We start from the raw sequence: 24,237 nt of genomic DNA on the forward strand, positions 1-24,237 counted from the left end.
TCTAAGCTGAAATTTCTTGCGGAAATTGAAGGTTTTTACGGCTTTCAGCTTCACATGCTCTGGGTAAAGACAGAATTAGTACAGCTTTTCTGAAAGCTATTACTATCCTCGAACAGCTTCAGAAGCTCTTCAACCAATTTTGTTTATAAGTCATGTTTTCAAGCTGTTTTATAAGGTCATCACGAACCATGTTTCTATCAAGTTCTTCAAGGACTATAAGAAAGCCTTTGATTCCATTTAGACCTGGGCGGTTCTGGAATTCCCTCGTTGTAACATGCATAGCGGCCTTAATGCAGCAACAGTATATTATGTCTACCTTGGACAGTCTATTCGACTAGGCAGAAGGAACTTCGAAAACGAAGCTGTAAGGTGCATAAAACAAAATATGTATTACTGGATTGGACTGCATAAGGGAAGATTTGACTAATTTTCACATAAATGCCTGAAGGCAAAGGTCTTCAGTCAATGCGTCTTACTGGTGATGATGTATGGATCATAGACGTGGACACTGACGGTTGGACTGGTCGACCGATTCAAAATCGATCAGCGGGCATTGGAAAGATTTGTGGTTCTTTGAAAGACCATTTATCAGAAATAAGGTAATCTGTAAGAGAACTTGAGTAACCGATATAGCTCTTAAATTCTGTATGCTCAAGTGGCATTAGGCAGGCCATAGCTGCCGAAGAACCGATGACCAGTGGGGCCAACGCGCTCTAGAGTGGAGAACACGAACAGGCAAGGGTAGCGGCGGATACCTTCGGGCCAGCTGGACCAACGACCTTATAAAGCTGACCGGTAGTGGCTGGATGAGGAAGGTCGAGAACAGAGTGCAGTGTCACTGCTGGTGAGAGGTCCAGCAGTGGACAATTACAGACTACTGTAGATTGCCTTGATTTTAGTCATTTTTCTGAAAAGAAACATGAAAGAAATTTTTACCGCACCAGTAAGTGCCAGTTATTGGTGCGTAAAAAAATGTATGCAGATTAGTAACTGGCAGCCCCGTGCCAGTTATTGAAACAAAGCTGCCTAGACACTGGGGGTTTTTACAGTGCACTTTAAATCGTATTTTCTGTCGATAGAAAGTATAAAATAGCTTAAAATCACAAAAACCAAAATATTAGTAACTGGCAGGGGGGTGCCAGTTACTAAGTGAAGATATAAATTACATTTCAGTAACTAGCACCCTCAAATATAACTCAAAAGCAACTAAATTCACAGTGAATCGGGCTATTATGATATTGTTTAGACCTTCCCCTACTTCCTTGGTATTGTCACACTATCAAAAACTTATTTATTTTCGCGAAAACAGGCCATACAAATTTTGGTGTCTCCTTAAGAAAAACTTAACGCATGTGCATTTTTTTGGCGATCTTCGCCGCTTTGACTGAGATAATTTCCAGCGCCGAAAAATACCCACCTAGCGCCGTAAAATTAAACTAGAATATCAATGAATAATTGGAGATTGCTGTAAACACATCAAAGATGGTCTTACTATATCCAAAAGCTTAATATATTTAGTTTTATAGTCAAAGTGCCAGTTACTGACACATGCCAGTTATACCACGATTTACCCTATTTTTTTATAGTTTATAAATATTTTTAACCGACTTCGAAAAACGGAGAAGGTTCTCAATTCGTCAGTATATATTTTTTTTATGTATGTTCACCGATTACTCCGCCGTTTATGGACCGATTTTGAAAATTGACTTTTTTTGATGTATTGGGTTGTGCTCAGGGGTGGTCCCATTTTTTTTCAGAATTTTATTTATTGTATGAATATTCATTTTGGCCACCTATTAACCGATTCTAATGAAATTTAGAACGTAAATATAGTTCTTATGACAAAAAAATATGATGAGCTGATCTGATGATGGAAACGGAAGGCAGTCAAGGGAACTCCTCAACGGCATATGGCAACTAAAGCCAAACCAGGAATATAAAAACCCTGTATTAAGAGCGCCACATTCGCGTTGAGGACTGCAACACTAAGTATAGTCATACCAATGTGAATTGGCCATGCTCAAATTTATAATTGTAATTATTTGATTTATTTTGAAAAGAGTGTGAGTAGCTCAGTGAGAGGATATACCCTATGGGTTGTTTGGAACTTAAGAAACATGACGTGTACTAACAGTCTAACGGTGAAGGAAAACATCGTGCACACCCACATTTATATTACAGTTGTGTAGGTATTTACCTTGTAGGTACTCATTAACGTCAATTTGAAAATAGATAAAATGACCTAAAGGCATATTTGCTGAAATGGTTTTAAGCATTCAAAAGACAAGAGTAAGTGGCTTAATATTTTCACATTCACAGGAATTCGAAATAAAGTACATCTTAGCCCAGGTTTGCATGCAGAACTAAAATATGTGTAGGTATAATGAGTTTATGACACTTTGTGATACCAGTGCAAGAAAAAAGTTCTATTGCTTTTCCGCAATATGGCGAGGGTTTTTATATTCCTGGTTTGGCTATACCTCGTGTTTAGGCTTGAATGCTTTGTATCACGACGAGTAGGACTGATTGATATCATTTGCATCTTAATCTTGATTGAAAATTATTGCAAATAAACTAAAAACAATTAAATAAAATAATAATTTAAAAAAAAACTACTTCAAAAAACCACTAAAAAATAAGAAATAATTTATGGTTTACACCAATTCTATGTGACAGTACAAAATATACCTAAGCAGGAACTGATCTTTTTTGAAGTTGGTGCCATATTTCTTCAGATTACTTTGTCGCCGCACCAACATCAAAAAAAGAACAGTTCCTGCTTAGGTATATTTTGTAATGTCACATAGAATTGGTGTAAGTAAACCATAAATTATTTCTTACTTTTTAGTGGTTTTTTGAAGTCGGTTTTTTATTTTTTATAATTTGTTGTAGGTACCTACTAGGTACCTATCATATTATTATGAAAATAGATTTGAATACTATTTTAGAAATGGCATAGATTTTTTTATATCCCATCTTTCTATTTGTCAAATTAAAATTATGTGTCTCCTACGCCTCGAATGCATTCATTATAATATTGTGTTTCTTCTTAATTTGTAGGTACATATTATTTATGATTATTGTATATAGTTAGTATTAACAACTAAAAAAATAGTAAGTTCCTGCTTATTGCTCAAGTATTTTTTTACGTCCACATATATAAATTTAAAAAAATATATATTATTTCTTCTTTTTTGTGGTTTTTTGAAGTCAGTTTTGTTGCAATATAGCAAAGGATATTTTATTATTTCAATATTAAACAAAAAGACTTAAAATTCAACGCAGCGGCACGCCACTGATAACGCTTTTCTCTCCAAATATAATAAATATTCATTAAAATCATAATCATTACTTGAATATCTTTTTATTTAATATTGATAAACTATTTGACGTTTGAAGATATCGATAACCCATTTATTTACAAATGTCACTTTTTTCACATCCCTATTCCGACGCCATTGTCGCGGTGTGAGAGCTGCATTTTACTAAAATTTGTGAAAATATTAGTTTTGCCAATGAATTCATGATTTATACGTGTTATAAAGGTGTATAATTAGACAATTGTGTATTTAACTTTTCAATAGTTCGAGTAATGACTGTCAATTGGTGTTAAATTCTCGAATTAACAACTGCGCGGGAAATGTGGCATCACAGAACTCAATGTTTCTCCCGTTATTGCTTCTGATGATAAAACGTTTTCATACTTCATAAAACCAATAAACCATCAAGATGAAGCGTCCAAGATTGTCAAAGCAATCTAAGGTTCTTGATCGGCAGTACCTAGAAGCGGAATGTCGAGATTGCTCAGTGGTAGTAACCCAAATGGACTTCGCAAAGATCTTGGGTAAATTTACTAAGGTTAAAATCCAGTACGAAAGCAGCTCACCCCAACCACAGAAGTCTTCTCGACAGGTAACCTCGCCTAACACAAATGCAAGGCTAAAGAGCAATGAAAATGGAATGGTGCTCATTCATAGAAACGCTTACAAAGAACACCCGGTCAAGGAGTTAAACTCAAAAAATCCATTGAAAACTTACTCTAACACCGCGAAGTCGAAGTCAGTAAATAATAATAACATTTTAAAAGAAAACAATAGATTAAAGAAAACAACAAGTATAGTGAAAGACAAGTTTGAAAAAGTAACCACTAAGAAGATAGGAAGTACTGGCTTTAAGAAATATGGCATAATATTCATTGATCCCATAAGTAACCAATGCAAAGACCCAAAGAATACTACATCACTTCTAGATTTATTACCTAGCATTGATAAAAATATTTTACCGAGTGACGAGTGGAGCATAGATTATCTTCCTCACACTGAAGAACCTAAAGAAGATAAGGTTTATGACAGGATAGCTGCTGAACTTGAAGATCTCATGTACAATGAGAAAAGTATCATAGCTCCATCTGAAAAGAATGAGGGTTCGGAGAGTAAAGATGACTTTCCCTCTATTTTAGATATTCTTAATGAAACACCTTCTGAAGGTAATAATGCTAAACCGACAGAGGAAAATGGTGAGCAAACATCTAAACCCAGTATAGGTTCAAGTGAAGTGGAGGCTATGCTTCTAGATGATTCTGGTACGTCCAAACCATTGGAAACAAAGGATTCCACTATTGATAGCCTCATTGAAGATGTTGGTGAGCTTCCTACTGTCACAGAACCGGAACAAAAAGGTGTCACTAATATTGAAGAACCTGGCAGTCCATCCATTTTAGATGAAGCTTTGGAAAAAGGTATAGCGGAACAATTGCCTGAAAAGTCAAGCCAAGAAGAAACAATAAAACAAAGTAATAATGGTGAGGCTGTAAATGAACCGGCGGAGCCGATGGAAACAGATGAACATCCAGGAGAAAGTAGTGTTGCTAATCAACCTAAAACAACTATTGAAATTGAATCAAAGGGTCCTGCAAGAGAAATAACACATCTTGTGTTTAAGAAAGTTAAAGATGGTGCCTGTCACAAATCTGTGACTTGTCCTAAGACCTTGAAATATAGCATTGAATTTTTGGGGAAGCCTGTGGAACTATTAGGTGCTCCAAAGTTTATATCCAGCCGAGAAGAGTTGCAAGTATTGCTACAAATTGTCAATGAAAGTGAACTGGAGAGTTTTTATGTGCTACAGTAATACTAAACATCTGTTACTTACTACTTTATGGCATATATTATGTACATTTTGTTTAGATAATAGCCATTTTCTGGTTTTCGAGCACTATATTTAAAAGCACTATTGTATAATAAACATCAGACTAAATTATGAATTGTTAATAGCTACAACAAACCCACAATTAAAGTCATATATTTCAAACCTGAACCACATTATTTTTAAATAGAAACGACTAGATTAGGTACAGCTATGACTTTATAAGACTTTTTAGATTTATCACTTACTTTTGTTAGGACATAGATATATTATTTCCTAAAATAATACATGAAATAGACATTAATTATCTTTTGACTTAATATCTGATGGTGTGTATGATTGATGATAATAATAGGTAACACTTTTACCTATATTCATGAAAGTTCTTCGTTTTTATTTAGTTTAAAATTAAATCCTAATAAAATGCCATGTTTTTACATAACATGTTATTATTTATTCCTACACTGTGTAATGAATGATAACTTGAAACCATTGAAGTAGTTAAAACTGGTATTTTTTTACCAAAATGTCTTGCTTTTCTGAACTTTGTTTCAAGTAGGTAGGTAGATATTCCAAAATAGGTACATAAATGAAAATTTCTTGTAGCTTTGTAAAAATATTAGTGTTTATTTTACAATAATCAAATATAGAGAATGTATGACTTATCTGAATGTTAATTCTTAAAATACAGTATGTCTCTCAAGTTTGTTTAAAATATAGACACCTTGATGGTTAAACCATTGTTTTTTAATTATCACAGCCTTTTATATTGATATTCCTTATTAAATGCGTTATAGTTGGTTGGATAGCTGGTTTGTGTTCCTTCTTTGGTAACTGATAAAGAGGCGACATGACATGCAGCTCCAACTACTTGGTGCATTGGATAATCTTTCTTTGTCGCTAAAAATGTGGCCAAAGCTCCAACGAAAGCATCTCCTGCACCCTGAAATATAAATAATGCATCAGTCCATTTTGAGGGCACAGAAAGAGCTACATAAAATATGTGATATTTAAATGTAACTTACAGTAGTATCTACTGGAACTACTGGATCGCACAGCACATGTATGGGCTGTGTGTCTTTCACAGATGCAAAGATTGCTCCTTTCTCCCCAAGTGTTATGATAACAGTTTCACATCCCATTTCCAGCAACTTGCTCAATGCAGTAACTGCTGCTCTGTAATTATCAGAAAAAATGCCTTCATGACAAGAATAGTAAGTATGTTTATCATTGTCTATAGTAGTTTGTAGGTTTACATCAGTTCTTTAAATGGAAGTTATAGTAACTTGTTAGTAGGTATATATATAAATCAAAAGAGCAATAAACTTACTTCACACTGTCCACAGTAAGATTAGTCAGTAAAGATGCCTCAGGTTCATTGACACACAATATGGTACAGTACTTGAGAATTTCAGCAATGTCTGTCCTGGCTGGGGCTGCATTTAGCAGTTTCAACTGAAAATAAACAAAAAAATTATAACAATACAATACTCCTTTAATTGATAGAACAAAACACAATTGTATGACTTACAAAATTATCATAACAATGCGCAATGGTGTTTTTTATTAACAGTAAGTAACTTACTCCTCTATTAATTTTGAAAGCCTCCAATGTTGTCTCATAAGGTGTTTCCAGTTGGCCAATCAGAATATCAGCTGATTTAATGAGTTCAGATGCAGCATCTACATCAGAAGTGCTCAATTTTGCATTTGCTCCCGGCACAATAACAATTTGATTCTCCCCTGATTCAGCCACATTTATTTGAGCAATTCCTGAAGTAGTATTATGAGTGACTTTGACTTGGGACACATTGATGCCAACTTCTTGGAGGTGGTCTTTATAGTTCTTTCCCCATTGGTCATCACCTAGCTGAGAAGTGTAAAAAAACAAATTATCTTATTAGAAAAGTACAAAATTTTATGCTGTTGAAGGATTTAATACTTACCTACTGATTGAACTAATATTACTCAATGTACTTACTCTACATATCATATAAGTATCTCCCCCTAATTTAGCAGCTGCCACACATTGGTTTGCTCCTTTCCCACCAAAGCTTGTCATAAACTTCGTGCCTACTAGGGTCTCCCCGGGACCTGGAAGCCGTGGCGCAAATCTGGAACATAATAGACCAAAAGTAGATGTTATTAAGTAGGTAGGTACTTCAATTGTGTAGTATACTCTCTACGGGTTGCACTACAAACACCAGAATGTAAAAATCTAGCCTGTTTTATACTTACGTGGTGAAATCAACACTACACGATCCAATAACAACGATTTTTCCCGATTTGCACGAATTATTTGAAGTCATTGTGTATGTTGTAATTGATTTATTCTTTGATATGTAAGTACCTACTGCTCAGCAAATGTAGTGAGAACTAAATGAAGACTCTTAGCTCTTACATTATGATAAAAACCGATAAACGTTATCACGGCATAAAATTAACATCTATTTACAAGATTGGTAAACAATAAATAACTCAGAATAATAACAATGGTAATGACAGCGCGTATCACAGAACACACTTCGTCGTTCTTATTCTAACGGAAACTCAAGAAATAAGCGCAGGGTCGTTATTATTCAGAGAAATCTACTGCACTCTAAACAATGTTTGGTGGATACTACATATAGGTATATTATTCTAATCTAGCTTCCATCATCAGCCCCTAAAAGGAAAATTATAGGTTGGTAGTCCTTTGTCTTAGGGCTCTACTGAGAACTTATTGTTATCTTAACATTTCCTTTCTCTACTCTTGTAGAGAAACGAAATGGAAGCACAGATTCCTTCGGCTGGACCTGCTAGGTAACATACTTAAATTAAATACAGCTTAGTTTATTAAAGCCTAATATAATTCTAAATTCTACCTATAAATAAATATTTAACTCTTAGTTTCTTCTTCATTAGACACTTCTTGCTTCTCTTCCATTTGTGACTTGCCACTGCCAATTTTGTCTGCCATCTCAGCATATTTGGATTGCCTGTAGTCATATTTTGCTGCATCTAACAAGATGTTCTGAATCAACAGTCTACTGTTAGCGTGTCTCGTGGTTAGAGATGGGAAAGGGTTGCCCTTCAGTTCCAGGACAGACTTGCTCACATCGCGCTCCACCTGAGGTTTGGGTGCTCTGTACATTCTTGTGAAGGAGCTATCAAAGTTTTCGTACCGCGGTGCTAGAACTTTGAACAGTTTGTGTACTAGTTCTTTTTCTAACAGCCAGTAGTCAGCCATCTTCATTGTTGGCTTATGGCAGTCTCCATGGCGTATGGCTTCTGAAATCAGCTGTAAAAATAAGAAACAGTTAACAAATAGCCAAAACAATAACAGAATCCATTTCATTTAGTCAAGATTGAATTACCCTTTCGGCATAGTGGCGGGCTTCATCTGCTCTGGGATAGTTCAATTCGATCCTTTCATGCTTGATCAAACCAGTTACTGTTTTACGTAATTTGTTAAGCCTGCCTTCTGGGCCCTGCCCGTTTCTCAGTTTTCTGGGCTGAGGGTTGACTTTGATGCGAAGCTTGGACACCAATTTAGACACTTCAGCTTGATTCATGTTGAATTTTGTAAGGTGATTAAATGTTGTTAAATATTTTTAACGGTCGGAATTTTAATGAAAATCCGTAATAAATATAGAATTCAGATAAGCTTGATTTATAATTTTATTTTTGAGGTTATGAAATTTAATTTAGACCACAGACTGATGATTATTGTTTTGTCTGTGGTACTGGGATTTGACGTATCAAACTAATCTGTGCAGTGTTGCCGTTGTTGTGTTGTGTTTTTTAATAATTAATTAATAACTTTCACAAAGAAAGTGACCATGTCATCATATTGTCGTCCTAATAAATTTACAAATAATTTTAGCTGCCTGATTTATAAAAATAGCTAATTTGTCCTAGATCTAGACTGGAGTCTAGTTATAAAGTAGTTAAGTTGGCAACCCTGAGCCTACGTTCACAGATAAGCTTAACAAGACCCCTGACACTATTTGACATAAGTCAGAGAACAAAAAATCCATTGTTGTTTTGGGTTGAATTTGAATTGAATTTTATTTGTTTGTGTGTGATTCATGACAAACCCTAATATAAATTGAATAATTGTTAACTATATTCAATGAGTCTCTGATATTGTTATTGTGTGCGGAACATATAAACATTAAGTAATTAATGTAGAAGTTGTAACCAAGTAACAATGGCATCACCAACATCATCGGAGAATGGTAACGAAGATGCCGGTGTCTTCGGGCTACTTACGCAGCTCTGCAACAAAACTGCATCACAATATAGTGGACAAAGCAAAATACCTCAAAAGCTATTGGCTTCCAAAATGAGGTCTCGTTCATATGAGCTTATTCTAAAGAAATACACAAATGAAACGCCACGGTCGATCCGTGAGCCTCTATCTGATTTGTTGTTCCATTACTACACGAGTCTATGCGAATCAAAAAACGTAGCTGAATATAATCGATCTATTGAATTGAAGAAAATCATTGATTCATTGAAACAATCTGAATCAGAAAAGGATAAAGAAGCAGTATACCAAATAATAAGATTACTGGTTGGCTTGAGTAACTCAGTAAAAGATGATTTATCGGACAAGATGTTTCAGGTATGCATATGTTGGAATTAGAGTTCTTCAGTTAATACACAAGGCATCATTAACATTATGATTAGCATGTAAATTGTCCACAGCTGAACATAGACCTCCAAGACTCACCACAATACCAGCCTAATCCACTAATAATTGATAACATCAGCCTCATGATAAACATATTATGTAGATTTAATTGATATATTATAATTTCTGTTCACAGAGGCCATTTTCCTTTGGACTATTGGACCAGATGCTACCAAAGCCACCCCGTGAACCATTTGGGTCCCCACAACCATACACCTACTACCCACCACATGTGTTCCAGTTGCCATACTCTATCAAGGCCCAAGCAGAGTTATCCTTCACAAAAGCTTCCCACAAATACCCAGAATACTCTGTTGAGTGTTTTGATTCTAAATCACGTAAGTAAATTATTATTATTATAATGACAGAATGTTAAAGTATTTTCAGACTGAAAATCATATCATTATCAATCATCAACATCAACAAAAATTCATCATCAATACAGACTTTCAAATACAACATGACTGTATAACATCAGTACCCTCCCTCTGTATAATAATAATAATCCATGAGTCCATGATTCAAAGAAAGAAAATGATTTCTTTGCCCTCTCCCAAGGAGCATGATAATAATTTATTCTATTAAATTTTCAGTGTTACAAGGATCCAACCAGTCAGATGTAAAGACATTCCTTAGCCCGATGTCACTATCTTCAATGACCTCAACCTACCTGTCACCCTATCCGGAGAGCTTCAATATACCAAGATTAAAGGGACCTAGAGACCTGCAGATTCCACAGGATACACAATGCAGTCAGTCAAATATCAAGGTATTATAATTTTGAACTAGCTTTTGCCTGTGAGCTTAGGTTTACTTATAATGTCTTATTTTGGGGGTATGTTCTTAGCTTCTAATAGCTTCTCCTGCAACAATCTATAAAGAATTTGCAAAAACAAAACATAAGCACATTTCTAATCATTATATTTTCCAGGTATCAATGCCAAGTTCAACAAAGTCTGATATAAAAGAGGTATTCAAAGCAAATTCAGATGAATTTCCGGGCATCTGGGAGCTCGCCAGTCAAGTAGACAAAGATATCCCCACTGATATTTGGGACATTGTTGGTAAGAACTTTGCTTCTTACATACTACCATTATAATTGTTTCTCAATTATATTTTCCTTTCTCAATACATACCAATATATTATTTCTAGAGTAATGGTCATAATAACAGTCCTCCTCCATATTGCTTTGCTATAGGGGTATCTAGAATAGAATAGAAGTGCTATAGGGGCAGTTAAATAATATGGATAAGCCCTATTCTGTGTATTTTGTTGTACTGCCCCAGTACAGCTTTATTATATTTTTATCTTTATTTTTAGAATAGTACTTTGTATAAATATGAGTTGTTTTTGTGATTTTAATGTAACAGATGACCTGAAATACATAAATGATGATTATATTTATAATTTCGCAGCTAAACTGCCCATGGTGAACGACCGGCAACTGATAGCGTCGTGTAGCCGCGAGATGGCGCTGTGGAGGCAGACCTACGGGGGTGCTTTGAGCGAGCTCAACGTCGTCTCCGAGAGGCAGTTCATTAGACACGTCATGTATTTAATCAGTTAGTACCTAACTTATATAATGATGTCGATTCTGAAGGCAGAAATTCTAATTTTAACGCTGTCAAACTAAAAAAGGAGAATGGCAATTTCTCTATAGCGCCATGACCCAGAGCGGCCATTGATGAAACATACACTGATGTGTAGTCCGTGACTACAGCATATACTGGTATTAATTTTATTATTATGAGGCATGGGAGAACGAAGATATAAGTGCCGAAAGATCAAGTCTTTCTACTGTACTAGATGTTACCCTTGAGCTAAAAATAGTTTTTAAAAGTGTTCCCGTGGGAATTCCTGGATAAAAAGTATTCCATGTTACTTCGGGATACCGGGAACTTGAATAGAATGAAATAATTTTTGAAATTGATCTCTTTATAAAAATAGGTTTCCGAGTGTGAAATGTGCAAAAATAATCTTGATATTATTTGCAGAAATAAAATCATGTAATACATTTTGTGATGCACTATGTATTGGGAATCTCATGATTTAGATTATAAAACTTGTTTGTGCGTGTACTATTCATCAAAAACTTATTTAACGAAAAAAAAATTATTAATTAATTTACTTTTGAACCCTAATATCTCAAGAACCCCATGGTTTAGATTTTTTTAAATATTTTTCCCTGATAGTAGACATTTTTATCAATAACTTAAAATAGGTTTGGTTAGTGGCTGCTAACTTACGCAAAGCGGGTCAGGTTTCGCCATTCTTCTTTGCTAGCGTAAAATGAAATTTACCGAAACAATCATAGAGTCGAATTTTAAACAAAGAAATTAAGGTTTTGACAGCTCTAAAATAATTAGAATTTAGAATTTCTGCCTTCAGAATCGACATCATTATGAACTTTATTTTACCATAAAAATCATTATTATGCCCAAAGTAAGGATAGCCTAGAAATAGATAGATAGATAAAATAAACTCTATTTGTAAAATTAAAAACAAGTTATAAGTTAAGTAGAGTACAAAAGGCGGTCTTATCACACGCTCTCTTTTTCATTTGACAACCTTTGCAATTTGTTATATTTAAAGTGAAACTTACCTGACTATGTTTTTTTGTGCGTTCACTGTACTTACATTGCTTTCTAAAAAACATATTTATTTTTCAGTTGGAATTGAAACAAATTCATTTCCATACAACAAAGAAACCAACTGTTTCAACATGAAGCCAAATCTCTCGCTAGAAGGCATATCCAAAGAGCACATCCGTGGATACGTGTCCGATCTGCTGCTAGTGGGGACCTATTACAGGAGGCTGTTCGACTTCGCGTTCAACCAAACATTGGAAGATCACTTCCATAACAAGGGATTGGTTTTTGAGGTAATCTTCTTTATGTTTTAGTCAGTCAAACTCTAAAATAATGTGCTTATTAAAGTTTAGCATTAATGTTGATGTTTAAAAATTACACCGGAACACTGCGCGTTGGTGGGTTTACAAATCTAGATGTCCAGGTTTCCTCCCTATGTTTTCCATACACGTTGTGTAATTTAATTTCATTATTTATTTCTAAAAAACAACAGAGCATTGCTTTATAAAGCTGGTTCTTCTCTATTCAAGCGCTTATTCTTCACAATTTTCGTTCTAGGCTGCGCGAGACATAATCCGCAAATACCTACTAAAGTTCCGCCTGAAAGCGACGGAAATCTACGAGGAATGCTGCTCAAAGGCATCAGAAGATGTTAATTGTATGCCGACACTGTTGCAAATACGCTTCCATGTGGAGCCATTGAAGTATGAGATCGAGACTATTGCGTCTATCTACTTGATGATCGAGACAGGTATTATTTTTAGTTATCTATAGCATAGACTAATATATTAGTCTATGTCACGCACACAATCAAGATATAGTAATTGTATGCTGACCAGTGCACAGAAGATACTTTTTACATCCACTTGGAAGCAGGGGGCGGAGTTTGCCCAAGCCGCGCGATGGCATTGGTGCGCGCTATATGCCGCTCGGCCGCTATTCGTCTATTGACGCGGACGCACAGCACCAGCTCTCATCATTGGTCCAATGCAACAAACAAGCGCAGATGGCCGCCATTTTGTTGCTCTTTCATGATTGGATGATTATTTTCCAGAACCTAAGTCGTGTTTGCCGAGCGGCGCTGAGTTGATGTCGTATTTATTCAACGAGATATCGCTGGTCACTCACAAGGACACTTCACACACTGTGTTCAATGCGCTGTTCTCAATATGCAACGTTTATTTCAAGTGAGTTATTTGATTTTGTCGCCGTTTTCTTCCGCTTGCATGTTTACTAGGTAAAAGATAGATCGAGGTATGTTGTACTCGCATTCATCATCATCAGTCATTTGGCCATCTTCATCAAAAGAATGTGCTTTTTTATGTTATTCTTATTTCAGCCATCTTATCTCGGTTATATTTATTTTATTAAGCGGATTTTACACTAAACTTCTGCAAGTAAAAAATATTTATCACTTATAAATTATTTTCTTCCAGATTCATAGACCGTTTCATATTCGAGGGCGAGTTAGACGACCCATACCATGAGTTCTTCATACGTAAAGACTCACAGTACGTCAACTCTCGCTCAAAGAAGTATTGGGACAAGGGGTTCCATATATCGCAGTCGCTAGCCGTACCTGAGTTTCTGAGGGCTTTGGCCAAGTGCATACTGCTCTGTGGAAAGTCTCTGAGACTGATGAAATTGTGTAACCCTAGTGTGAGTGTTGTTTGATATAGAAAAGTTTACAGGACGATATCATACTATGCTTCCGTTTGAAAGCGTTTTGCTCAAAACTGCTATAATTCACGGCCACTTCATGCTAATTTTTTTTCAGAACATACCTACCTCCCAATACCTACTGGGTAGGGCTAGAATGTAGAAGTCTATGTTACGGCCATTTCTAGCGTTTTAGCTGTAAAAAAGTTCACGTTAAAATATTTCATTTGTCACATTTCACACTTGTGAATATTATAGGAGCACAGTGTCTACTATTTAGGTATATTAACAATCTTTCAAACGCATTCCCAGGACCCCCTAGTGTTACTGATCTCGTCGGACCACCCGACAGTCAAATGCTGCGCCAATTTCGAGGATCTAGAGCGTCAACAGAACGTTCTAGATGTCTACAGAACGCGATGTTTGTTCGTGAGCGGAGAGCCAGTGACGTTCGAACAGATACTGTTGAAACGGGAGGCAGAACGGAAGGCGTTTACAGAGATGGCCTCTATCAAACAGGCTGAGACTTTGGAGAAGATTGTTGGTGAGTCGATAATCATCATCATCATCATTATCAGTCTGTAATCTTCCAAACTAGGACACCTATCTACGGCCTCTCAATACATGCCAGTCCGTAATGTAGTTACTTATATTATTTTGTCTTCCCGGTGGTCCCGTGTTTTTTTTACTGAAACTGAGCTAGAGGTTATCTGTGATATTTCAGCGCTATGGTATTTTATTTTACAATTTGATCATTTTATAAAATTCCCCATATTGCAACTACAAACCAACATAATTCACAAGACCATTCACCTCTACAGCGGAACGAAAACGCCTAGCGCAATTAATAATAGCCGAGAAGCAACACTCCCTGCGAGTGTTAGAAGCGGCGATGGCGGAGGCGAAGGCCTTCAAGAACAAGTCCAGGCAGCGGGAGAGGAGGATCACGGAGCTGGAGAGAGAAGCGGAGAAGGCTTCCGAGGAAGTTGACTCCAAGATGAAGGTTGATGAAAGGTACTCTAGTAATTTTTTTGCTTTTTCTATTATTTATTATAGCAATTTTATGGTAATAATCATAATCGCCAATAGATGTGTAGATTAAAAACTGAATTTGAGTTGTTTTTAAATTGAATTTCAGCATCTTTTCTTGGCATTTTACAAAAGCGTATTGGTAGAATTTATTGAAGCAGAATAGAACTTGGATTATTTATGTTCTTCATTTCATTGACAGGTCCAAAATTATGGAGTACTACTCAAAACTGAACATGGAAGTGGAGAAGAGCAAAATACACATGGAGTGGAAAATAAAACGTCTGCAACTCGACCAGACTCGCATGCAACTGCTCTCTACCGAGGAGAGGAATTACAAGAGAGAGAAACTAGAGAGAGAACATCAAAAGATCGAAGAAGTAATGGCGATGTCTATAAGGTCAGATGACGAAGGTTTGCTACATGATTCTGATTCTAGCGGCGTTCAAATACCCTTTGTAGAAACGCCTACTAGCTCAGATCCGACTGTTAACAAAGCTAATTCACAATCGTCAAGTGATGCAGTTTTTGTATTCCGCAATGAATCAGACAGCACAGACACGGCAGATTGTGATAATAAAAAGATCCTTGATGCTCAAGGAAACGTTGAAACCAAAGAGGTCAATTCAAATGAAGTTGTGAGCAAAACTTCCAGTGATGTTATCGGCTGCCATTTGAATGATAAAAATGATAACATAGAATTCCTAAGAATCAGACAAGAAGCTTTGAGCAACAAAGACAAAGTTATGGCCCACGAATTTGGTACAGACAACCAGAATAACACGTTTATCACGCATTTGATTAATTTGGAAAACTACGATGAAGAGAATAATGTGGATGGCCTAACGACATACCAAGAAGCTAAAAGAAACAAATTGAAAGTTCTCGGTGCAGAATTCGATATAAAAACAAAAAAAAGTGCACCTGAAATATCAGAACCGATAACTGAAGCACAGAAAGAGGCCATAGTGAATAAACAAAAAGTCATGGGCGTTGAATATAATTTACCTAGTGAAGAAATACAGAGGAACCAGCCAGCAAATATTGCCCAAGAGGAAGCATTGGTGAACAAACAAAAAGTTATGGGTGTAGAATATAACCTTCCAGCTGATGAGATTGTTAGACGGGAACCAGCCAATACCGCCCAAGAAGAAGCTTTAGTAAATAAACAGAAAGTCATGGGGGTAGAGTATAATCTACCACCTGAAGCAATTATTCGAAATGACCCGGCAAATATAGCTCAAGAAGAGGCTTTGGTAAACAAAGGCAAAATATTAGGTGTAGAGTATAACTTACCTGCTGAAATAAAACTAAAGAATGATCCAGCAAATACTGCTCAACACGAAGCCGTAGCTAATAGGGACAAGATTTTAGGAGTCCATTACAATCAACCGGCTGAAGTTAAAATTAAAAATGATCCAGCTAACACAGCCCAAGAAGAGGCTTTGAAAAATAGAGATAAAATACTAGGCGTAGAATACAATTTACCAGCCGAAGTAAAACTTAAAAACGACCCAGCCAACGTAGCTCAAAGGGAAGCAGTAACTAACAGATACAAAATATTAGGCGTGGAATTTAATTTACCAGCCGAAGAAAGAGCGAAGAAAACCCCAGCCAATGCAGCTCAGGAGGAAGCCATACAAAATAGGGACAAAGTATTAGGTGTGGCTTACAACTTACCTCCAGAATTGTCTGAATTAAAGGTACCAGCTAATTATGCGCAAGAAGAAGCGATGAAGAATCGTAGGAAGATGCTAGGGTCAGACTATGGGTGTAGACCTAGCGAGGGTCCCGTGAAGGCCAAGCGGGCTGGCCTGACCTTGAACCTAAGACCGTGTAGTGAGGTTCAGTGCTACAATGTCGGAGTGACCCCGAATACTGGGGCGATTACGCCGGCTGAGTTCTTTCCCAGGGTAAGTTTATTCAGTAAATTAAAATAGGATAAGTTTTATATGGAGTATGCAAATGTATTTACGATTTCTATTATAAAGTAGTAAATAAATGATAATACATAACATTTTTTATGTTAGAGATTAGCCGATATTATGTTTATTTATAAATAATACGTAAAATTAAATTTCTTTCATTTCAATTTTAGCTTGACCTAGAAACACCGACGACAGCTGATAATCCCCTCGAATCTCAAATACCAGGAGATCTACTCACTCCGAACAGCGAAACTAGTCGAGAGATAGTAACGACCAATAGCAAAAGCGACAAAGATTTCCTATCCCGAGATGGATTTAATTTTTCTCTAATAGTGGATGAGGAAACCAATGAATCTGAAAACACCAGCGATCTCCAAGCGGCCTTTAGTAACGAATCTCCTTCGAAATATCCGATTAAATCCACACCTCTAGTCGACATTATAAACGGATCATACAGCTTGGAAGACTTTGATCCGTTTGGAATGAAACAGTTCAAAAAGTACTCAAAAGATCACTTGAGCAGTAAAATGGATTTGGACATGTATTCGTCGTGTTATACACATCCCAGTGTGATAATGGAAGAAGTGAAAAAGAAACCGTACAAGGATATATTTGCGTCTCACTCTAGTTCTAAGGATGATGATGAGACAACAATAAACTGTGATAATATAGCAACACTCACGGCTTGCCTACAGCGATCAGTCATGCTTCCCCTCACATACCAGTTAGAAGTTGTAAACAACTCTATACTAACCCACTTTCTAGTGAATCTAGACATGTATGAACATCTGCGGAGTTTGAAGGATTACTTCTTTCTAATGGACGGAGAATTTAGCAAGAGTATTTGTCACAATTTGTTCTCTAAGCTGGTGAAGACAGTCAATCCGCAGGAGTTGTTGAATTTTGCTACTTTACACAATATACTGGATAAAGCTTTGGGATCGTCTATCTCACGTAAGTAATTCATCACGTTTTTAAACACCGACTGACTATGAGGGTCTTATGAGATTAGCGTTTTCATGGATGGGTGTCCGCCTAAGCCCGTAGCATAAATTTTCATCGTCAACGTGAAGTAAAATTCATCGAGTAATTTCGTATGACAATTTTAGTTCTGCTACCGACTGCCTGGGCGCTGTTCATATTTTCATACAAAATTACTCTATGAATTTTACTTCACGTTCACAATCAAAATTTATGGTACGGGCTCTGAAAACTGTAATGATTCCTATCAAACAAAATTCTATGATACCTGTGATTAATTTTACCAGTGACAAACTAATAGCAGTATAATACATAAAAAACCACTAAAATGTAAGAAATAATTTAAGATTTACACAAATTATATGTGACAGTACAAATATACCTAAGCAGCATAGACCTACTACCTCTAGACTGGCAATCGCCGTGTGCACTATTCTCTTTCTCACTCAAACCATAGATGTTGCCGACAAAAAAATTAAACCTAAATATGGGGAAATTTAACTTATCATAATAAGGGCGGATTCGGCCAACGTCGAGTAACTTTTTACTCACGAGTAAACTGCCAGTTACTCGGGAGTAAGCCAAATTTGCATTCTACCAAACCTGAAACCAAGATAAGTAGCTTATCCCAAGAATAAAATGTTATACCGCCAAAATTGACCGTGTAACGAGCTTATCCGAGAGTAATTTTGTAATGGCGGCGGCACATCAGCTGATTAGAAAACCGTCATAATGACATATAAACACATCTGTCAAAACTTAAACAAAAGTACGTTAAAAGGCAAATTCTCAGAATAACAACAGCGAATAAAATATTAAAACATAAACAATTTTATACTATTATAATCCATTCAAACTAAGTCGGTATGTCATTTCTTTTGCATGCTTTGAAACGCAGCTATTTTTATTTTAGTTGTATTACAGTTTCGTTCCTCGTTCATTCAATTAACCATGGTATAACTTGGTAGAATGCAAATGTACTTATCCAAGATATTTACTCGCGTATAAATTTTATTCCGGTATAGTTATTCTCGTGTAAGGTGATGTTTGGACGAATTCGCCCTAACAAAAACAAAACTTGAGTATATCGTCGGTTGATAGGAAAAAGACACTAAAGGCTAATTTTTCAATAGCCAGATAAAAGTTTTGCTGGGAAATAATTTTGATGCTGTTGCGTCTCAATGTTTGTATTACCCAGATAACATTTATCTGAATATTGAAAAATCAGCCTTAGTGAGTTTTTCCTGTCAACCGACGATATAAGAAAAAAAAACTTTACTCATACTTATTTGATTTCAATATAATTATTTAATATACACAAACTGAGTGGATTGTATGACTCATTGTCTTCGTCCAATCGAAACAATCCTCTTCAAAATGTGCCGAACACAATTTTTGTATGTTTCTTTGGTTCCCAATTTGTGCGACCGGTAATGTCTATCCATTTTCTTGATATTACGGAAACCTATGAAGCAGAGATAAATGGATGAGCATGAGCATTATAATCGTGGGCCAAATATGTGATGGGTTTTTTTTTAAAGGAAACACGCATTTCGTATCAATACAATAAACTTTATATTATACAGAAGAAATCACACATAGAAGAAAAAAACGAAACGAACGTTTCCTCACAATGAGAGGCACCTCATTTGAAAGAGGAGAATGACTTCTACAAAATACAATCTTCACAAAAACCGAATTCGTGCGCCCCATTTGTAAACCCAACCCGAGTCCGTTACAATTTCTAGTATTTTCTTTGCATACTATAATATTTGTGGGTAAAATAAATTTTCAATAACTTGCAACACCATGTGATTTGTTATGATATGGTACCTCGTAATTTTTACTTAAAACTGATACTAAAAGACCTTACAGTATTAAAATTAGTATCGTTTTATATTAAAATCGAGCCAATAGATAGTACTATGATGAATGTAAGCTTGTTAAACTTGATAGTATCTACTTACATGTGAAAATATATCTCATCCATCATTCCATCGTGTTTTCGTTCAATATGCTCTATACAACCGAACAAAATCCACCACCCATGTCACACACTCGTTAAGTGATGATAATAGTCTAATAAACTTAATAAACACCCACAAATCACTAGCAAATCAAAAATAAATAGCATTTAGAAAATTTTGACATTGTAACTGTCAGCCTTTGTTTGGCAAAGATTTTTCATTTGTTTCATTGTTTGGCAAAGAGAACTGACGTAAACAGGCGCCACAGCAAAAAGGACAAAAAACATTTACAGCTTAACGTTTCTTTCTTACGCTTAATGTAGCTAAGCGTCTCTTTTTCGCAATGTCAGAACTGTCACGATTATACCCCCCTGTGCTAAGCAGGAACTGTTCTTTTTTGATGTTGGTGCTGTGACAAAGTAATCTGAAGAAATATGGCACCAACTTCAAAAAAAAAACAGTTCCTGCTTAGGTATATTTGTACTGTAACATATAATTTGTGTAAACCTTAAATTATTTCTTACATTTTAGTGGTTTTTATTAGACGGTTTTTTAATTTATTTAATTATTATTTTATAGTTTTTAGTTTATTTGCAATAATTTTTAATCAAAAGTAAGATGCAAATGATACCAAAAAGTCCCACTAATCAATACGAATCATTCAAGCCTAAACACGAGGTAGTTGCTATATACCGTTGAGGAGTTCCCTTGACTGCCTTCCGTTTCCATCATCAGATCAGCTCAAGGTCACCATCATATTTTTTTGTTATAAGAACTATATTTACGTTCTTAATTTCATTAGAATCGGTTAATATGTGTCCAAAATGGAAATTCATTCCCTGTTTTTACCCCTTTACCCGCCCTTAGGGGTGAGATAAAATTCTGAAAAAAAAATGGGACCACCTGGGAGCTCAACCCAATACAACAAAAAAATTATTTTCAAAATCTGTTCATAAACGGCGGAGTAATCGGTGAACATACATTAAAAAAAAAACCCGACGAATTGAGAACCTCCTCCTTTTTTTGAAGTCGGTTAAAAAGCGTATTTATTACCCTGTGAGATCTCACAAAATCAAACTGCTATTACGTCCGGTCCACAGACTTTGTCTAGCCTACACTTTATTCCACTGTACCCTAATCATTAAAAATACATTCATAAATCTTCCAGACGTGCACAAATTCTCCGAGAACCTCTCCTTCACGATGTCCGAGACCCCTCTGAGCTTCCAACACAGTTCCCCTGACGTGCTCCACTGTCTCTCTCTAACCTACCTGGTGGGGTGGCCGCTGAACATCATTCTGTCTCATGAAGCGTTGTTGAGATACGCCAAAGTGTTCCAGTTTCTGGTCAAGATGAGGCGGATATCGTGGGTGTTGGGCGAGGATTTTGAGGTTAGTTTTTTTATATTTGAGGTGTGTAGGTACTTTGACTTTGTAAAATATAGCTTGAGTCCCATAACTTTTGATGGATAGATAATTAGATACTTAGGCATAGTGAGTAAAGTTCCTTTTCCATGGAAAATGAACAAATGAAAAATAAAATCGTTGGAAAGTCCAGAGAGGTTAGCATGAATAAATATTTTGATACCAATCTATGAAATACGCTTTGCGTTCCCCTAGCGTTTAGTAGCGAGACTAAATCAGAATACATACCTATATTTTTGTTTTGTGGACAGAGGTTATGCTTTTCCAAATCTTATTTTAAACTTTTCACAATATATTGTGATGACTACGTCCGGCCCGCATAGATAATAGTCACATGTATATTGATGATTTGTTTTTTTTTCCTTTTCAGAGTCTCAAACTTGCCGCAAAACTATCACGACAAGAATCAAGAAAACTTCTACGCTCACCTCAATACATATCAACGCAACTATACCGGCACATCATGGCATCTCTAATAAGAGCCTTAGACAACTACATAGTCACAACTTGCATCCTAACCTCTTGGACAGAGTTTGAGAATGATTTGAAGAAAGCGAGAACGTTGGATGATTTGTACGATTGTCATGTGGTTTATATCAAGAAAGTGCTCTTCAGATGTCTACTGAACAACAGATCTACGCCTGTAATGAAGCTTTTGAATGATATCTTCATTGTGATCCTGAAATTCAGCCGGGTGTTGAATGCTGGGTAAGTTATTGGGTAATACGTTTTGTTAAAGGTAGTGGTTATGTTAGAGAGGGAGAGGTATATTGCTATATCCACTTTTCGCTTTAGCAGTCCCAATGTAATAGGGAGTGATTTTGTCAGGCAGAATCGAATGCTGAAATTTTTATTTACCGCTTCCCTGCACCAGTCATAAACATAACACTTACAAATTTCCTCTTTCACTTCAATAAAAAGCTTCTCGTAAACATGAATTCTATTTACATACTTAATATATGTAAATCTCTCCCTTAGAAAATGGTACTACAACGAGGCAACAGGCTGCCACCATCATCCGAACTTCGTGCAACTACAAGAACTGTTCCATTTGTTCGAGAAGCTCGCCAAATATCTTCACAAAGTTGTCATGAGATTGATGGAGTGCGGCTACCAGCGACATCTAGCGGAACTACTCACCTTGGTCAATCTCAATGGATACTATAACCCGGATAAATCGAAGAGCGAACCGAATAATAGCTTAGTAATGTCGCCGTGAATCGGTTAGTGAATTTTGAGAGCTTTTTATTTAGTCGTATTAGGAAGTGGATTTCAAAGTTGTAGATGGCGCCACTGGTTATGGACCACGTGGGTCCCTTGTGATTGGTTGATTTTTATCTATTTTCTATTCTGTAGTTGTTATTTTAGGATATTACTTCACATACATTCGTAAGTGGAATAAATATGAATAATTAACGCGCACACGAGATGTTTGTTTTGTGTGTGTGTGCTAAACGTATGTATCGGCTTACGTATTGACATGTGAAAAATGCTGCATTTTTAACAAATCGTCATAGCAACTACCTGGCTTAAAAATATGCCTTCCATAAATCATAGACAATTTCAATATTTTCCGTGGTAAACTAGGTATTATAGGCCTATTTTAAAAACACAAATTTAATGTGATATATTTTATTCAATATTGTGAATCATGTTTTAAATGTATTGTTTCATCATGAAGTTATTGCAAATCGGAAATGTAGGTGCTTCTGTTGTACTTATATGAATATGATTAGCGACCCACCGAATATGAGTGAAATAAAATTAAGTAGAATGTTAGATGATATACATTAGTTGTATTTGATGTGTGTTGCTTAGCTAACCCGTTAATTATGTTATCAATAAAAAGTATTATCTTACTAAAGTTCGCTGTTTGCCATTTAAAACTTAGATTAAAAATACTCAAGATCTAAAAACAAGATGTTTTATGATCAATGTTGGTTATTTAAACCTGTTGTAATTTAAGTTACGTTTATGTTGCACGTTAAGTCCACTGTAAGTACCTACCTAAAGAAGATTAATACTCTATTTTGTTATATTGCATTTAATAAAATGTAGTCATTTCATTACAATGGTTAAATCTTTTTTATTGCCCTTGTTATCATTAATTTTTAGTTAACTACTAATTAATTAATATACAGGATATCTCATTAGTAAATGTTCGCCGGTAAGAGGTGATACAAAGTGGAGAACCCAACAAATACTCGCGGGTTTTTTTTAAACAACAAAAGTTGTTTAGAGTGACGGGTTATGTCACCTCCTGTCGGTATGAATTGACGTTGACTAATGTGTCACCTGTATATTAGATTAGGATCACTTTTGCGAAAATTGATATTTCAGATTTTAGTCCTCCCAAAATTTATCTAACCCAGGCCGGTACATAAATCTCGTTTTTATATCGAAGCACTATACCGACTGGCAAGGGCGTACCCAGGATTTCAGCTAGGGGGGGGGGGGGGGGGCAGCTCATACCTGTTCCGAGATGATGGTCGGTCGGGTTATATTGAAACATTATAGATAAAAGAATATTAAATCAAAATATCTGACTAAAAAGAAAAGATACCTTGTTTCCAACACTTCATATTGCGCACAGTAAGTAACACGTTTTTAATTCCCATTGGCAGGAAAATTTACGTTTATTTTATCTTCTAGGGGGGGGCAGCTGCCCCCCCTGCTCCTATCTGGGTACGCCCTTGCCGACTGGCACCATCATGATGTACAACATTCTTTCATATCAGTGCCTTTTTTCCCAGTAGTGTTTGCACAAAGATTGGTCATTAGTGTTTCTCCACTGTGGCTCATATCATCAAAAGAGTTATGAATCATTGTTTGATAA

The 24,237-nt window shown here is 36.0% G+C and overlaps 4 protein-coding genes and 1 long non-coding RNA gene across 5 annotated transcripts; 2 read left to right on the forward strand and 3 right to left on the reverse strand.

Moving 5' to 3' along the window:
* Positions 1–2,390: 2,390 nt before the first annotated feature.
* LOC125489853 lies at positions 2,391–9,925 on the reverse strand. The gene is made up of 3 exons (XR_007267281.1): positions 9,916–9,925; positions 7,953–7,955; positions 2,391–2,480 (listed from the first exon to the last, which is right to left on the reverse strand). It is a non-coding gene; the product is annotated as an uncharacterized LOC125489853 (long non-coding RNA).
* Positions 3,442–5,882, forward strand: LOC105387976 (putative mediator of RNA polymerase II transcription subunit 26). Its single transcript, XM_011558797.3, has one exon. It carries the CDS (start codon positions 3,730–3,732, stop codon positions 5,128–5,130), a length of 1,401 nt encoding a protein of 466 aa, XP_011557099.2. The 5' UTR covers positions 3,442–3,729; the 3' UTR covers positions 5,131–5,882.
* Positions 5,749–7,577, reverse strand: LOC105387977 (ribokinase). Its single transcript, XM_011558798.3, has 6 exons — positions 7,384–7,577; positions 7,127–7,259; positions 6,731–7,015; positions 6,476–6,600; positions 6,171–6,321; positions 5,749–6,088 (listed from the first exon to the last, which is right to left on the reverse strand). The coding sequence occupies exons 1-6, from the start codon at positions 7,452–7,454 to the stop codon at positions 5,900–5,902; spliced, it is 954 nt and encodes a 317-aa protein (XP_011557100.3). The 5' UTR covers positions 7,455–7,577; the 3' UTR covers positions 5,749–5,899.
* LOC125489852 (39S ribosomal protein L17, mitochondrial) lies at positions 7,975–8,861 on the reverse strand. Its single transcript, XM_048627186.1, has 2 exons — positions 8,502–8,861; positions 7,975–8,425 (listed from the first exon to the last, which is right to left on the reverse strand). Exons 1-2 carry the CDS (start codon positions 8,697–8,699, stop codon positions 8,024–8,026), a joined length of 600 nt encoding a protein of 199 aa, XP_048483143.1. The 5' UTR covers positions 8,700–8,861; the 3' UTR covers positions 7,975–8,023.
* Positions 9,117–23,265, forward strand: LOC105387979. Its single transcript, XM_048627187.1, has 16 exons — positions 9,117–9,754; positions 9,960–10,161; positions 10,417–10,592; positions 10,755–10,887; positions 11,240–11,386; positions 12,494–12,705; positions 12,971–13,163; positions 13,467–13,599; positions 13,849–14,071; positions 14,384–14,615; positions 14,893–15,085; positions 15,303–17,013; positions 17,199–17,982; positions 21,145–21,368; positions 21,772–22,109; positions 22,380–23,265. Exons 1-16 carry the CDS (start codon positions 9,338–9,340, stop codon positions 22,618–22,620), a joined length of 5,559 nt encoding a protein of 1,852 aa, XP_048483144.1. The 5' UTR covers positions 9,117–9,337; the 3' UTR covers positions 22,621–23,265.
* The last annotated feature ends 972 nt before the right edge of the window (positions 23,266–24,237 follow it).

Source organism: Plutella xylostella, chromosome 18 (assembly GCF_932276165.1).
Source record: "Plutella xylostella chromosome 18, ilPluXylo3.1, whole genome shotgun sequence".
NCBI lineage: Eukaryota > Metazoa > Arthropoda > Insecta > Lepidoptera > Plutellidae > Plutella > Plutella xylostella.

Coding starts and splice junctions, on each gene's coding strand:
- LOC105387976 (XM_011558797.3), top strand. CDS start 3,730: ATGAAGCGTCCAAGATTGTCAAAGCAATCTAAGGTTCTTGATCGGCAG.
- LOC105387977 (XM_011558798.3), bottom strand. CDS start 7,454: ATGACTTCAAATAATTCGTGCAAATCGGGAAAAATCGTTGTTATTGGA. Junction 6,601..6,730: donor CTTTCAAAATTAATAGAGGA/GTAAGTTACTTA, acceptor GTTTATTTTCAG/TTGAAACTGCTAAATGCAGC. Junction 6,089..6,170: donor TAGTTCCAGTAGATACTACT/GTAAGTTACATT, acceptor TTTATATTTCAG/GGTGCAGGAGATGCTTTCGT.
- LOC125489852 (XM_048627186.1), bottom strand. CDS start 8,699: ATGAATCAAGCTGAAGTGTCTAAATTGGTGTCCAAGCTTCGCATCAAA. Junction 8,426..8,501: donor CCCGCCACTATGCCGAAAGG/GTAATTCAATCT, acceptor TTATTTTTACAG/CTGATTTCAGAAGCCATACG.
- LOC105387979 (XM_048627187.1), top strand. CDS start 9,338: ATGGCATCACCAACATCATCGGAGAATGGTAACGAAGATGCCGGTGTC. Junction 13,164..13,466: donor CTACTTGATGATCGAGACAG/GTATTATTTTTA, acceptor ATTATTTTCCAG/AACCTAAGTCGTGTTTGCCG. Junction 17,983..21,144: donor TTTGGGATCGTCTATCTCAC/GTAAGTAATTCA, acceptor TAAATCTTCCAG/ACGTGCACAAATTCTCCGAG.